At 38.8% G+C, this 14,304-nt stretch overlaps 1 protein-coding gene across 2 annotated transcripts in view; it reads left to right on the forward strand.

Moving 5' to 3' along the window:
- MTUS2 (microtubule associated scaffold protein 2) overlaps nt 1-14,304 on the forward strand; it is a 569,391-nt gene that overhangs the window by 413,540 nt on the left and 141,547 nt on the right. For both annotated transcript variants that reach the window (XM_059377684.1, XM_059377685.1), the window contains exon 7: nt 1,964-2,062. In XM_059377684.1, the coding sequence (XP_059233667.1) occupies nt 1,964-2,062 (99 nt within the window). The remainder of the gene's footprint in view (nt 1-1,963; nt 2,063-14,304) is intronic.

A 14,304-nucleotide genomic window follows, 5' to 3' on the forward strand; every position in this document is an offset into this window, starting at 1 on the left:
AGAGAATTCAGGCTTTAGAAGGGTTCAATCAACGGGACAAAAAGAGTCTGTTGAAAAGCAGTAAAGCAGAGATGGTGATAGGCGTGTGCGTGGATGAGTAGAAAGCCGGTGAGCAAGGATGAAGGGGTAGTGAGGCAGGTCTGATGGTGTGGGGGGAAATGGGAGCCCAGTCAGGCCAGAAAAGAATGAAAGATGGGGAGGTTGGATCCACATACCTGCCCCTCTCTCCAAACTCCTGGAATAATCTCTCCCCACCATCATATATCCATATGCACACATACAGATAAATCAGCTATAATGGTGCTTTTATAGAAAGGGGAAAATTGATATATTTGAACATATTAAAATTTAAAATCACAGTCCAATGAAATATACTATAGATAAATTTCAAATAGTGAAAGGCTAGAAAATATAATTTATATAGCAGACAAAGAAAGGATTAATATCCAGAATACACGAAGGGTTCCTAATACATCAGTAAGAAAAATAGGCAGAGGATTTAATTAGGCTATTTTCAAACAAAGAAATGCACATGACCAATATGAAAAGACTCTAAGTGTTTGGCAAAAGTGAAAATGATTGAGGCTTTGATGTCAGTAGGGTCTGAGGCATGCAGAAAGAGTTAGCTTCATGCGCTCCTGGCTGGGGCATAAATTTCTAGTTCCTTGTGGAAGACAGCCGGACTGTGTCTAGCAATACAACAAATGAGCAGACTCTTAATCCAGCAAAAACACTTGTATGTATTTTTCCTGTAAAGATACTGGTCCCTGTATACAAAGAAACAAGTAGAAGAATGTGTATTACAGCACATGTCGTTATCTAAATAACTAAAACTTGCAAACAATCGAAATGTTCATCAGTAGGATGGTGGGGAAATAAATCACAATGCATTTTTTGGTCTACTTATATGTGGCACTTTCAAAAGATCTATAAATACACTGATAGGAAAAAGATCTTTAAAAGTGTGGATGGTAAAAAGAAATTGCCATATATGATTCATTTAGCTAGCCAACACTTGTGTTTGTATTTGTGTAGATAATATTTGTAAGAACCTAAAAAGAGGTCTAGAAGAATAACCATCAAATCGCCACCAACAGCTGTGGAAGAGGAATGAGGTAACAGGCTTTAGGAAGTGGGAACTGGGATGTGTTCTGTATCTCAGGAACCATCCCCAAGCTTTACTGTTAAAATGACATAATAAATTGTGGAGGCAGGTCTGGGTACGTCCAGGTCTGGGTTATTTCTCTACTCCTCCATCCATGGTCCTTGGCCTTTCTGACGAAGATGATGTGAAGATGAGGATCTGTGGCCGGCATACACAAGGAAACGGCGCTGTGCTCCCGGACAGAAGAACATGCTGTCCTTATATCGCTTGTGCTCAGGTTACCCATTCTGCCGGGGCCAGCTCTGCCAGCAGGTCCCACGAAGGCTCAGCTGCAGCTGAGAAAGCTCAGAGGCTCTCCAGGTCACCTCTGTGGCCCAGCTGCATGGAAATTAATTAGAAGCAGACCACGTCCCCCGTGGCTCGGGTCTCAGGGATGCCGAAGTCATTAGCAGCTGAGTTCGGCTCCAGCTTCCATCTGTGTCCTCTGAAAAATGTGTTGGGGCAGGAAGAGGCGGGCAGACTGAGTTGGTGGCTGAGGAGGCTAAAAGTTTAATTCCCAGATAGTTTGTCAGAGTCATTGGGGTGCAGTGACCCCCCCAGAGACGGGGTGTTTTTCATCAAGTCAGAAGCGGCAGCAGTGTGCTGATTCCCCTGACCACTGCAAGGAAATTCCCTTTGCTGTAATTGCGTATGTCCTCCCAGGAGCACAGGGGGTGGTGACCATAGCAACAAATCAGCCAAATATTACTTTGTTCCCTTTGCCTTTTGTGAAGCCTCCCTTGCCACAAACAACTTGTGTTACCGTTTCAATTATAACTAGCTCTTTTCCTTCTTTTTCTCTCTTTCAACTCGGTCTAGGATCAAAGAAAGAAGGACAGAAAGATCAAGATGTTAACAAACCTGCTGTTTCATCTCCTAAGAGAGCTGTGACTTCAGCCACCAAGCTTCATTCACCAGGTATTTAAGCAATATGATCGGTGCCATTTGGGGAGAAGGCTTGGACTTGTAATTTCTTTGGTTCACGTGTCATTAATAGAGCCAGTGCCAGCCCATGTGATGTGTGTGATACGTTCCAGAGCTTGATGTAAGTACACTGGTGTGTTCTGACTCGAGATGAAATGAACCAGCTGTTGGCATCATCATCTGGTTCACGTTGGAAAAAAAAAGAAATGTTACCGTGCTACTTTTAAGTGGTAGAATCTTCTCGTGTAGGAGTATCTGCTATTCCGACAGCATGTAGAAATAGTTTATAATCGAAAAACAGACTGAAAATCTAACCTCCAGAGATAATCATATTTTCTAAAAAGAATAAAAATTGAGAAACAACAGATATCAAATACTTGCAATTTCATCAACGGAAAGCATTTATTTACCTTTAGAGATGAATAAACTAGGTAACATCATTTGAGAGTTGAAAATCATTCATATCATGAAAATTCATATCGTGAGGCATTACCCCTTTGCAGAACAGAATACAGTCTAATGTCAGAATGTTTTCTGTAGGCACAAAAATTGTAGCAATAATAGCAGCTACTGTTTGAGTTCTTACTGTAGCCCAGGACACTGGGTACTGGTCTAAGCTCTTTAAATGTATTAATTTATTCCATGCCTGCAAGGCCTGGAACAGGCATGATTATTGCCTCTCCTTTTACATGCGAGGAAATGGAGGTGCAGAGATTTTCATTAATTTGCCCAAAGCCACAGGAAATAAATAGTAGAGACTCAATTAGATTCCAGCCACTCTGAATCCCACAGCTGCATTCTTAGTCACTACTCTATTAACCAGAAAGCCTGGAGAATAGAGAACTAGCTAATATTTCCGGTTAATTGAAAATGTACAGGAAAGAAGCCAAGCCCCACGGTAGAGGGTCAGAAGACAAAACTATGTGCCTAAATAGGGTGAGAGGTTGGCGGGGAGGAGGACCGTGTATGCATCTGAAATTTCCAAAGGGCCACACTCTCACTGGATGAATTAGGAAGAAAAAGAAAATTCACCCATAGGACGAGCCTAGTCTCTTGTATCTTTGGCTCTGAGAGAAGGTAGGGAAGAGAGACAAGTTCTCCATTAGGGATTCCTCACCCCCAATCTGCCCTGCCTCAACTTCAGAGCCGAAATCCATGCTGCCACTGTGGTCTGAAAATTTAACACGCTGTAGCTCTTGTGTGCACACAGCAGAATAAAACGTAAACATCATTATACACTCAAGGAAATAAGCCACCGAGTAAGGTCCTTCAATTCCAGGGGCCGAGAGTAAAGGTATTGGGTAATTTTTAACTTTGTTCAGTCAAACTATATGTGCTAAAATTTCTAGGATAATCAATAAAAGAGAGCATATAGCTCTGAACCAGTAGAGAGGGAAAGGTTAGAATGAGGGGGGAAAATATTTCAGTCAATGAGAGTGAAGGCGAAAAGGCGAGAAAGAAAAAAGAAGGATAAAAGGAAGGAAGGGAGAGGGGAAGTTGGAAGACGGAGCAAGACCTGAGAAATGAACTTAGAGAGGTCATGATGAAGGTCTGTGAACTGAATTCTCTAGGCTAAATCAAAAATTTAGATTACCAGCCTGGATTCCCTTATTGAACAGTCAAAAAGTATTTATTAAATGCACGGTATACGCTGTGAAATCCAGCTTTAGACTGCCTACAAAGTACACACCTAAAACAGAAGAATATTGAAAGGTTAAACATGAAATATATTTATACCAAGTAAATATTGAACAAGGGGAAGTGTGCAGTGTTACAGTTTCAAAGAATCTTCCATGTGGTATAATTAATAAACCACACATTTGTAAAGCATACCATTTGATACATTGTGACACGCATGTACATAGACCATCACCACAATCCAGATAGCAAACATGTCTGTCATCCCAGAACGTATCCTTGCGTCCTTATGTAATCCTGCCCCTATCCCTCTGCACCCCACAAAGGGAGGTGCATTCTATCTCTATACATTAGTTTACATTTTCTAAAATTTCCTATAAGTGGAATCATGTAGTATGTGCTCTGCTTTTCTCTGGCTTCTTTTATTCAGCATGATTACTTGCAGTAGGCCATTCCTTTTTATTGGTGAATAAAATTTCAGTGTGCGGATACCACAATTTATCCATTGACCCATTAGGGCACCTTTGGGTTTCTACCGCAAGGATTTGGGTATTGTAAATACAGCTGCTCTGCTTGTTTGTACAAGTCTTGATAGGGACATCTGTTTTCGCTTCTCTTGGTAAACATCTAGGAGAGGAATGCCCAAGTCATATGGCAGTTATTTGTTTAAACTTTTAAAAATGTTGAAAGGTTTTCCAAGGTGGTTGTACCGTTTTATATCCCCAACAGTAGTGTGTGAGAGATCTAGTTCCTCCACATTTTTGCCAGTGTTTGGTATGGTCAAATTAATTAAAGGCATTGTAATAGGTATGAAGTGATATTGCCTGTGGTTTTAACCAGCATTTTCCTAATAACTAATGGTGTTATGATGTTGAACATCTTTTTAGTTTATTTGACATCTGTATATGTTCTTGGATAGAATAGCTATTCAAGGGGCATCTGGGTGGCTCAATCAGTTAAGTGTCTGCTTAAGTGATATCAGCTCAGGTCATGATCTCCAGGTTGTGAGATCGAGCCCTGCTTCAGACTGTGCTGGGCAAGAATCCTGCTTAGGATTCTCTCTCTCCCTCTCTCTCCAGCCCCTCCACTCCTGCTCTCTTAAAAAATATACATCTATTCAAGTATTTTGCATTTTTACTTGGGCTGCTTTCCCATTGTGTTGAATTTTGAGTTTTTATGTGTTTGGGATACAATTTTTTTCAGCTACATGATTTGTAATCTTGCCCCACACTTGTTTTGCCTTCTCCCAGCAGTGCTTTTGAAGAGTACACATTCTTAAGTTTCCTGAAGTCCAACTGATATTTTTTTCTTTTATAGACCATGTTTTTGAGGTTATCTAAAAAATCTTTGTGTTACCCTAGATCACAAAGATTTTCTTCGACATTTCTTTCTGAAAGATTTAAAGTTGAGACACCTAGGTGGCTCAGTCAGTCAAGCATCTGCCTTCAGCTCAGGTTACCATCTCATGATCCTGGGATCGAGCTCCACATCGGGCTCCTGATTTCTTTTACTGGGCTTCAGCTGGGTTTAGCTAGCTGATATCATTAGTTCAAAATCTTTCTTCTTTTCTAATGTGTACGTTTAGTACAAAAAAAATTCCCTTTATTCCCTGCTTTAGCTATAGTCCACAAACTTTGATATATTGGGTTCCACCTTCATTGGATTCAAACTGTTTTCAAATTTTCTTTTATGATTCCTTCTTTGCTCATGATTATTTTGAATTGTGTTTGCAGATATCTGGGACTTGGCAGAGACCTTTGTGATTTTATTTCTAATTTAATTCCACTGTGGTTAGAGGACATACTTTGGAGGACTTGAATCCTTTTAAATTTATTGAGACATGTTTTATGACTCACAACAAAGTCTGTCTTGGTAAATGATTCATACAGACTTAAGAAAAATGTCTATTCTGCTGTATCTGTGTGAAGTGTTCTACAGATGCCATAGGTCAAGTTGGCTGATGGCATAGTTCAAGTATTCTATATCCTTACTGATTTTCTGTCTACAGGTTCTATTCATAACTGAAAAAAGCTGTTGAAATCTTAGAGTGTAATCGTGGGCTTATCTGTTTCTCATTTCGGTTCTATCATTATCTGCCTCCTGTGTTCTGAAGCTCTGCTACTAGGTACATACACATTGAGGATTGCTTATCATTTTGATGAATTGCCCCCTTTATCATTAGGAAATGAAGCTCTTTATTCCTGGTAGTATTTTTTTCCCCTAAAATCTACTTTATTCTGTATTAGTTGTGCACTCCAGTTTTCCATTAGTTCAGCTTGGCATACCTCCTTCCATACTTCTCCTTTTCATCTGTTTTTTCTTTATATTTAGGGTGGTTTCTTACAGCATGTAAATGGCTCCTTTATTTTTTCTCCCATCTGAAAGCTCTGCCTTTGGTGTACATATCATGTTATTGATTTGATTGGGATGAAGTCTACCACCTTCCTGTGATTTTCTATCCAATTCACATGTTCTTTTTTTCTTTTTTTCCCCCTTATTTTACTGCCTTCTTTTATATTAACTGAATATTTATTATTCCATTTGTTCCCTTTATTGATGTATTAGCTCTCTGTATCTTATTGAGTTATTTTAATGGTTGCTTTAGGCTTCATAGTTTCTATCTTTAACTTTTCACATTCCGGCTTGAAGTGATATTGTATCACTTCACATATAGTACAGTTGACTCTTGAACAACATAGGCTTGAACTGAATGGGTCCACTTATATGCCAATTTTCTTTTCTTCAGTAAATACAGTACTGTAAATGTATTTTCTCCTTCTTATGATTTTCTTAATTTCATTTTCTTCCCTCTAGCTTGCTTAATTGTAAGATTACAGTATCTACTACGTATAACTTACAAAATATGTGTTAGTCAATCAATGTGTTAATCAATATCATCGGTTAGGCTTCTAGTCAACAGTAGGCTACGAGTAGTTCCGTTTGGGGGGAATCACCAGAAGTTATATATGGATTTTCAACTGCATGTGGGATCATTACCCCTAATCCCCATGTTGTTCAAGGGCCAACTCTAAGAATCTTCCAACTGTATGCTTCCATCTCTTTCCTTCTGGCATCTGTGCTGCTCTCAAACCCTTTCCTTCCACATGCACCATAAACCTATACTACATTGTTGGTTATCAATGCTGTTTTCTTTCAAGGAGATTTAAATAAGAAAAATGTCTTTTACCAATATCCTTGATGAACATGGATGCAAAATTCTCAGTAAGATACTAGCTAATTGGATCCAACAGTACATTAAAAAGATTATTCACCATGACCAAGTGGGATTTACTCCTGGGCTACAGGTATGGTTCAACATCCACAAATCAATCAACATGATACACTATATTAATAGAAGAAAGGATAAGAACCAAATGATCTCTCAATAGATGCAGAGAAAGCATTTGAGAAAATACAGCATCCTTAACGCAATAAAAACCCTCAACAAAGCTGAAGTGGAGGGAACATATCTCAACATAATAAAGATCATATACAAAAGACCCTCAGCTAATATCATCCTCAGTGTAGAAAAACTGAGTGTTTTTCCTCTAAGGTCAAGAACATGACAGGGATGTCCATTCCTTTTTTTTTTCTTTTTTTTAAGTTATCTTTTTTTTTTAACATCTTAATTTAATTTTATTTTTTTCAGTGTTCCAAGACTCATTGTTTATACACCACACCCAGTGCTCCATGCAATAAGTGCCCTCCTTAATACCCACCATCAGGCTCACCCATCCCCCCAGCCCCCTCCCTTCCAAAACCCTCAGTTTGTTTCTCAGAGTCCACAGTCTCTTGTGGTTCAGCTCCCCCTCTGATTTCTTTCAATTCACTTTTCCTTTCCTTCTCCTAATGTCCTCCATGTTATTCCTTATGCTCCACAGGTAAGTGAAACCATATGATGTCCATTCTTACCACTGCTGTTCAGCATAATACTGGAAGTCTTAGTCTCAGCCATCAGGCAACAAGAAGAAATAAAAGACATCCAAATTGGCAAAGAAAAACTCACACTTTCAGTCTTCACAGATGACATGATACTCTATGTAGAAAACCCAAAAGGCTCCTCTAAAAAAATTGCTGGAACTGATATAAGAATCCAGCAAAGTCGCAGGATATAAAACCAATGCACAAAAGTCTGTTGCATTTCTTTACACCAATAATGAATCAACAGAAAGAGAAATTAAGGAATCAATTCCATTTACAATTATACCAAAAACCATAAGATACCTAGGAATAAACCTAACCAAAGAGGTGAAAGATCTATACTCTGAAAATTACAGAACACTTATGAAAGAATTGAGGAAGACACAACAAAACGGAAAAACATCCCATGTTCATGGATTGAAAGAAAAAATATTGTTGGGGCACCTGGATAGCTCAGTGGGTTAAAGCCTCTACCTTCAGCTCAGGTCATGATCCCAGGGTCCTGGGAAGAGCCCCACTCAGCAGGAAGCCTGCTTCCTCCTCCTCCTCTCTCTGCCTCCCTGTCTGCCTACTTGTGATCTCTATCTGTCAAATAAATTTAAAAAATCTTAAAAATATATTGTTAAAATGTCTATACTACCTGAAGAAGTCTACACATTCACTGCAATCCTTATCAAAATAACACCAGCATTTTTTCACAGAGCTGGAACAAACAACTCTAAAATTTGTACAGAAACAGAAAAGATCCCAAATAGTCAAAGTAGTGTTGAAAAAGAAAACCAACCTGGAGGCATCACGATCCCTGACTTCAAGCTTTATTACAAAGCTGTCATCATCAAGTCAGTATGGTACTGACATAAAAACAGACACATAGATCAGTGGAACAGAGTAGAGAGCCCAGAAATGGACCTTCAACTCAATGGTCAACTAATCTTCAACAAAGTAGGAAACACCCCAGGGGAAAAAAGAGTCCCTTCAACAGATGATGTTGGGAAAACTGGATAGCAGCATGCAGAAGAATGAAACTGGACCACATTCTTACACCATACACAAAAATAAATTCAAAATGGATGAAAGAGCTAAATGTGAGACAGGATTCCATCAATATCCTATAGGAGAACACAGACAGCAACCTCTTTGATCTAAGCCACAGAAACTTCTTACAAGACATCACTGGAGGCAAAGGAAATGAAAGCAAAAATGAATTTTTGGGACTTCGTCAAGATAAAAACCTTCTGCACAGCAAAGGAAATAATCAACAAAACTAAAAGGCAACTTACCAAATGGGAGAAGATATTTGCAAATGATATATCAGACAAAAAGCTAATATCCAAAATCTATAAAGAACTCATCAAACTCAACATCCAAAAAACAAAAAAATTCAGTCAAGAAAGTGGTAGAAGATATGAACATTTTCCAAAGAAGATATACAAATGGCTGAGACACACAAAAAAATGCTCAACATCACTCATCAGCAGGAAAATACAAATCAAAACCACAATGAGATACCACCTCACACAGGTCAGAATGGCTAAAATTAACAACTCAGAAAACAGCAGATATTGGTGAGGATATGGAGAAAGGGGAACCCTCTTATGCTGTTGGTGGGAATGCAAACTGGTGTAGCCACACTGGAAAACAGTATGGGGTTTCCTCAAAAAATTAAAAGTAGAGCTACCCTATGCCCCAGCAATTGCTCTCCTGGGTATTTATCCAAAGGATACAAAAATAGTGATTCAAGGAGACACATGCTCCCCAATGTTTATAGCAACCATTACCCCAATAGCTAAAATATGGAAATAGCCCAGATGTCCATTGACAGATGAATGGATAAAGAAGATGTGGTATATATATACAATGGAATACTACTCAGCCAGAAAAAGAATGGAATCTTGTTATTTACAATGACACGGGTGGAACTAGCATGTATAATGCTAAGTGAAATAAGTCAGAGAAAGACAAATACCATATAATTTCACTCATATGCAGAATTTAAGAAACAAAACAGATGAATATAGGGGAAAGGAAGGAAAAATAAGATAAAAACAGGGCTGGAGGAAACCATAAGAGATGCTTTTAAAAAATCTTATTTATTTGTTTGAGAGAGAGAACACAAGCATGAGTCGGGGGGGAGGGGCAGAGGGAGTGGGAGAGGGACAAGCAGACTCCCCACTCAGTGGGGAACCCAACTCGGGGCTTGATCCCAGGACTCTGAGATCATGACCTGAGCTGAAGCTTAACTGACGGAGCCATGCAGGCTCCCCAGAGACTCTTAACTCTGGGGAAGAAACTGAGGGTTGCTGGGGGGGTGGACATGGGTGGTAGGGTGGGATAATTGGTGACAGGCATCAAGGAGGGCACTTGAAGTCATGAGCACTGGAGTTATATGCAACTAATGAATCATGAAATTCTACCTTTGAAACTAATAATACTCTATATGTTAACTAACTTGAATTTAAATAAAATAAAAATAAAAGTAAAAGAATCATAACTAAATTTCAAAAGAACAAAAAAATGTGTCTAACTAGTAACTTTAATAAACCATTGCTATTTAAAAAAAAGAAAAAATAGCTAGTTATCAAGCTAAAAAAGGACTTATTTATCGTAAACAGAAATAGTAGAGATTATTTAACCATGGTACACTACTTGTAGAAATTAATAGCTGAAATTTTTTATTTATTTATTTATTTATTTATTTATTTATTTCTTCGACAGAGATCACAAGTAGGCAGAGAGGCAGGCAGAGAGGAAGAGGAGGAAGCAGGCTCCCCACTTGAGTAGAGAGCCCTATGCGGGGGCTCGATCCCAGGACCCTGAGATCATGACCTGAGCCGAAGGCAGAGGCTTTAACCCACTGAGCCACCCAGGCGTCCCCTAGCTGAAATATTTTTTAAAAATATTCCAGCAAAAGAAAAGTTTTAAAAATTTGTTAAGCAACACTTAGATCAAGTTAAAAGCAAATAAAAAATATCAGAATATCCAGAAAAAAAAAACAAAAAATGAAATTGGATATAGTTAAGTAAAGTTTAAATTTTAAATATGAAAAGAGAACAATAACAAAAATGTATCTCAAAAGGAAACAGATTAACATACATATTAAATTTATATTACTAATTTATTTTACTTACTAATTTAAGTAAGATTTGTTTTATTTAATAAGTTTTCATCTGGGGAAGTTCAAAAAAAGAAAAAGAAAAGTGTTATTTTGGATTTACTCACATAGTTCTCATTTCTGGTGCTTTTTGTTCCTTTATGCAGATCCAGATTTCCATCTGGTATCATTTTTCTTCTACCTAAAGAATTTTCTTTGTCTTTCTTGGTGGTGGATCTTTTCTGGTGGTGGAATCTTTCTGTTTTTGTTTACCTTAATTTCTCGTAAGTACTGTCACTTTGTTCAGAATTCAGGTTAGCATCCCCCCGTCCCGAACTATTTAAAGATGTTTTGCTGTCTCCTGGTTTGAATGGTGTCCAGTGAAAACACACTGCTATCCTTATCACTGTTTCTCTGTTCATAATTGTCTTTTTCTACTCTGGCTCTTCTGAAGCTGTTCTCTTAATCACTGGTTTGAGCAATGTGATTACATTACCCCTTGGTATCTTCTTTTTCTTGGTTTTGTGTTTGAGGTTTGTTGTGATTCTTAGAGCTGGAATATACAGTTTTCACAAAATTTGAAAATTATTGCCCATCATTTCTTCAGAAATGTTCAGGCCTAAGCCCTCTTCAGGGACTCCAGTTGTACAAACTTTAGGCCACTTGAAGTTGACCACAGCTTCTATCCAAAGATAACAGTGTTCATTTATTTTTAAGGTTTTATTAATTTATTTATTTGAGAGAGAGAGAAACCCAGAGAAAGAGAGAGAGCATGAGCCAGGGGAAGGGGGAGAGAGAGAGGGAGAAGCCAGCTTCCTGCTGAGCAGGGAGCCTGACACGGGACTCAATCCCAGGACCCTGGGATCTCCACTTGAGCTGAAGGCAGATCTTTAACTGACAGGCACTCCAATACTGTTCATTTCTTTCAGTCATTTTTCTCTGTGTGTTTCATTTTGGAGAGTTTTTCTTATGGTATACTTGCTAATTTTCCTTTCCTTCTTCTTTTTGGAAATAATAACACCTATTTGTTTCTTCTACTGGTCACAGTTCTGAAGATTAGATACCCAGATCTGGTGTGGGTGGGTTTTCTGTTGAGAGTATCACAAGGGTGAAATCATGATGTCATTTGGGCTAAGTTCTTGACTGGAGGCTCTAGGGAAAAAATCCACTCTCAAATGCATTTGGGTTATTGATAGAACCACTTCATGACAGTTGAAGGACGGAGGTGTCTGCCTCCTTGCTGGCTGTCAGCTAGGGACCATTTTCAGCTCACAGGGCCCCTGACAGCCACTATTCTACTTTCTGTTTAGTGGATTTGTTTATCCTAGACATTACATAAACAATGAGTTGTGTAGCATGGAGCCTTTTATGTTGATTTCTTTGATGTTGCATAATGTTTTTGAGGTTCATTCATGTCAAAGCACGAATCAGTATTTTATTCCTGGTTTGGGCTGAATAACATTCCATTACGGGGGTATATCACATTTGGTTTACATTCATCAATGGATGGACATTGGGGCGGTGTCCAGTTTGGGGCTACTCTGAGTAATGCTGCTTTGAACATTCATGTTAAAACCTTTCCTTATGTCATGTCTACATCTACTCTTAATCCCATTCTGTGTATTTTTCATCTTAGACATTTGAGCTTTCAATCTCTAGAATTTTTATTTAGGCCTTTTAAAAAAAATCTGGTTTGTCTGTACTTGACATATTCAGCAGTTCTGCTAGCTTCACGAACATATGGAATGTAGTTACAAATAACTGTTAATCATCTGTGTCATTTCTTGTGGGCTTCAATTGATCACATCTCTCCTTATTATGGGTTATATATCCCTGCTTATTTGCATGCCTGAGGATTCTTTCAGATGCCAGACATTCTAAAATTTTCCTTGTTGGCTAGTGGATTTTTTATATTCCTGTAACTATTCTTAAGCTTTTATTCTTAAATAAAACTATGTTACTTGGAAGGAGTTTTGTTAGGCAGGTTAACGAGGGATCAATCCAGAGCTAATTTTACTAACTACCAAGTCAAGACCCCTCTAGGTGTTCAACCTATTGCTCATGAATTATGAGGTTTTCCACTCTGGCTGATGAAAACAGGAACAGATTCTGGACCACCATAAGGTCACAGGAATTATTCCCTGTAGTCCTTTGTGAAATTTTTTTCCTTGGCCTTGGATACTTCCTTCTCAGTCATGCCCTTGTCCGAAAACTCAAGGGGAGCTTCTGCACGTGTCCACAGTGCTCTCTCAGTGTTGATGTTCTCCTCTGTACCTTCGGCTCCGTGAGCCCTCCACTCCATTTTCTCAAGTTAGGGAAACCACAAGGTCCCAGCCTCATTCCCTGGTCTTGAAAGTCACTCCAGGAAATTGGCTGATCATCTCCTTTGCTTTCCAGCTCAGGGATCCCTGTGCTTCATTGCCTAATGTTGATATCTTGAAAACCACGGTCTTATCTATTTTGACTGAGGGCTTTTTTTTTTTTTTTTGGTTAATTTCAGATCAGAGGCTAAGTTTGATCCTTCTCACTCCATCTTGGCAAAAAGCAGTTCTCTATTTTAATATAAAATTTTAGCAATGTTATAATACTATTAAACCATGATTTTTAACCCTTGGAGAAACACTCACATTTACCATGATATTTGTACTTCTTATAAATAATAAGAAATTTCCTGTAAATGAGAATATTTTTATGTCAATTTTTATTTTGCCTGGAGAGTGGATGATAGTGACAAAGTTTTCATAGTTGGCTTTGGAAACCCTGATTATAACTTCCTGGGGTTTTTTAAAGTCCATTTATACATCAGTATAGCAAAGAATCTACGCCTTCCACGGAAAGGGAAATGAGAAAGTCTCCTTTCTAGAGCATTACTGGTTGATACCCATTTTAGTCATTCCTGCCCTCACTCATGCTCAGGACTGGCTGGAAGGAATTTTCCTACCCTCGCGCCATTTGCTGCCCACCTCCCCCACCACTCGCCAACCTCAGGGAAACAAATGTCAGAACTAGATGGGAAAATAGTGTCCTACCTGGCAAAATTTTCCGGAATAAATTTAGATCCATTTAAGAAAAATAAAGCCTATCCAAGACCATGAAGAACTGGGCACCTGTGCTTCCTAAGGGGTCTGCTGGTGCCCGTTTGCAAGAATCAGATTTCCTTTCTGCTAGGACGTTGGCGAAACTCATGAAGTGCTTTTTCCTTAAGCCAGGAAGTTATCTATCCAAGTTGCGTCCTATCATTCTTATTTACAAGGGTTAAGGTCAAGGGCCTTCTCAGATGTTGTAAATAGGCAGATTCCAGTGCTGCCTGTTTGTTTACCATGTCAGTTAAGCCTCCAGCTTTAAGATTAAACCACATTTTTCCATCCATTAGAATCCTCTAGATAGTGAGCGGGTGGCTGCGGATGAATTTTTAATATTCTCTTTCCATTTTCAAGGGCTGCGTTCTCCCCAGTGCTCTGCCTTTGCACGCAAACAGCTTGCATTCACCTTTGTGAGAATTTAAGGTTACTGGCTTTTTACTCTGAGCTACCAGTTGTTGCTGGGATCATCACAGATTCTATCTGCCCCTAATCAGAGTTATTCA

This window comes from Mustela nigripes, chromosome 15 (genome assembly GCF_022355385.1).
Source record: "Mustela nigripes isolate SB6536 chromosome 15, MUSNIG.SB6536, whole genome shotgun sequence".
Lineage (NCBI taxonomy): Eukaryota > Metazoa > Chordata > Mammalia > Carnivora > Mustelidae > Mustela > Mustela nigripes.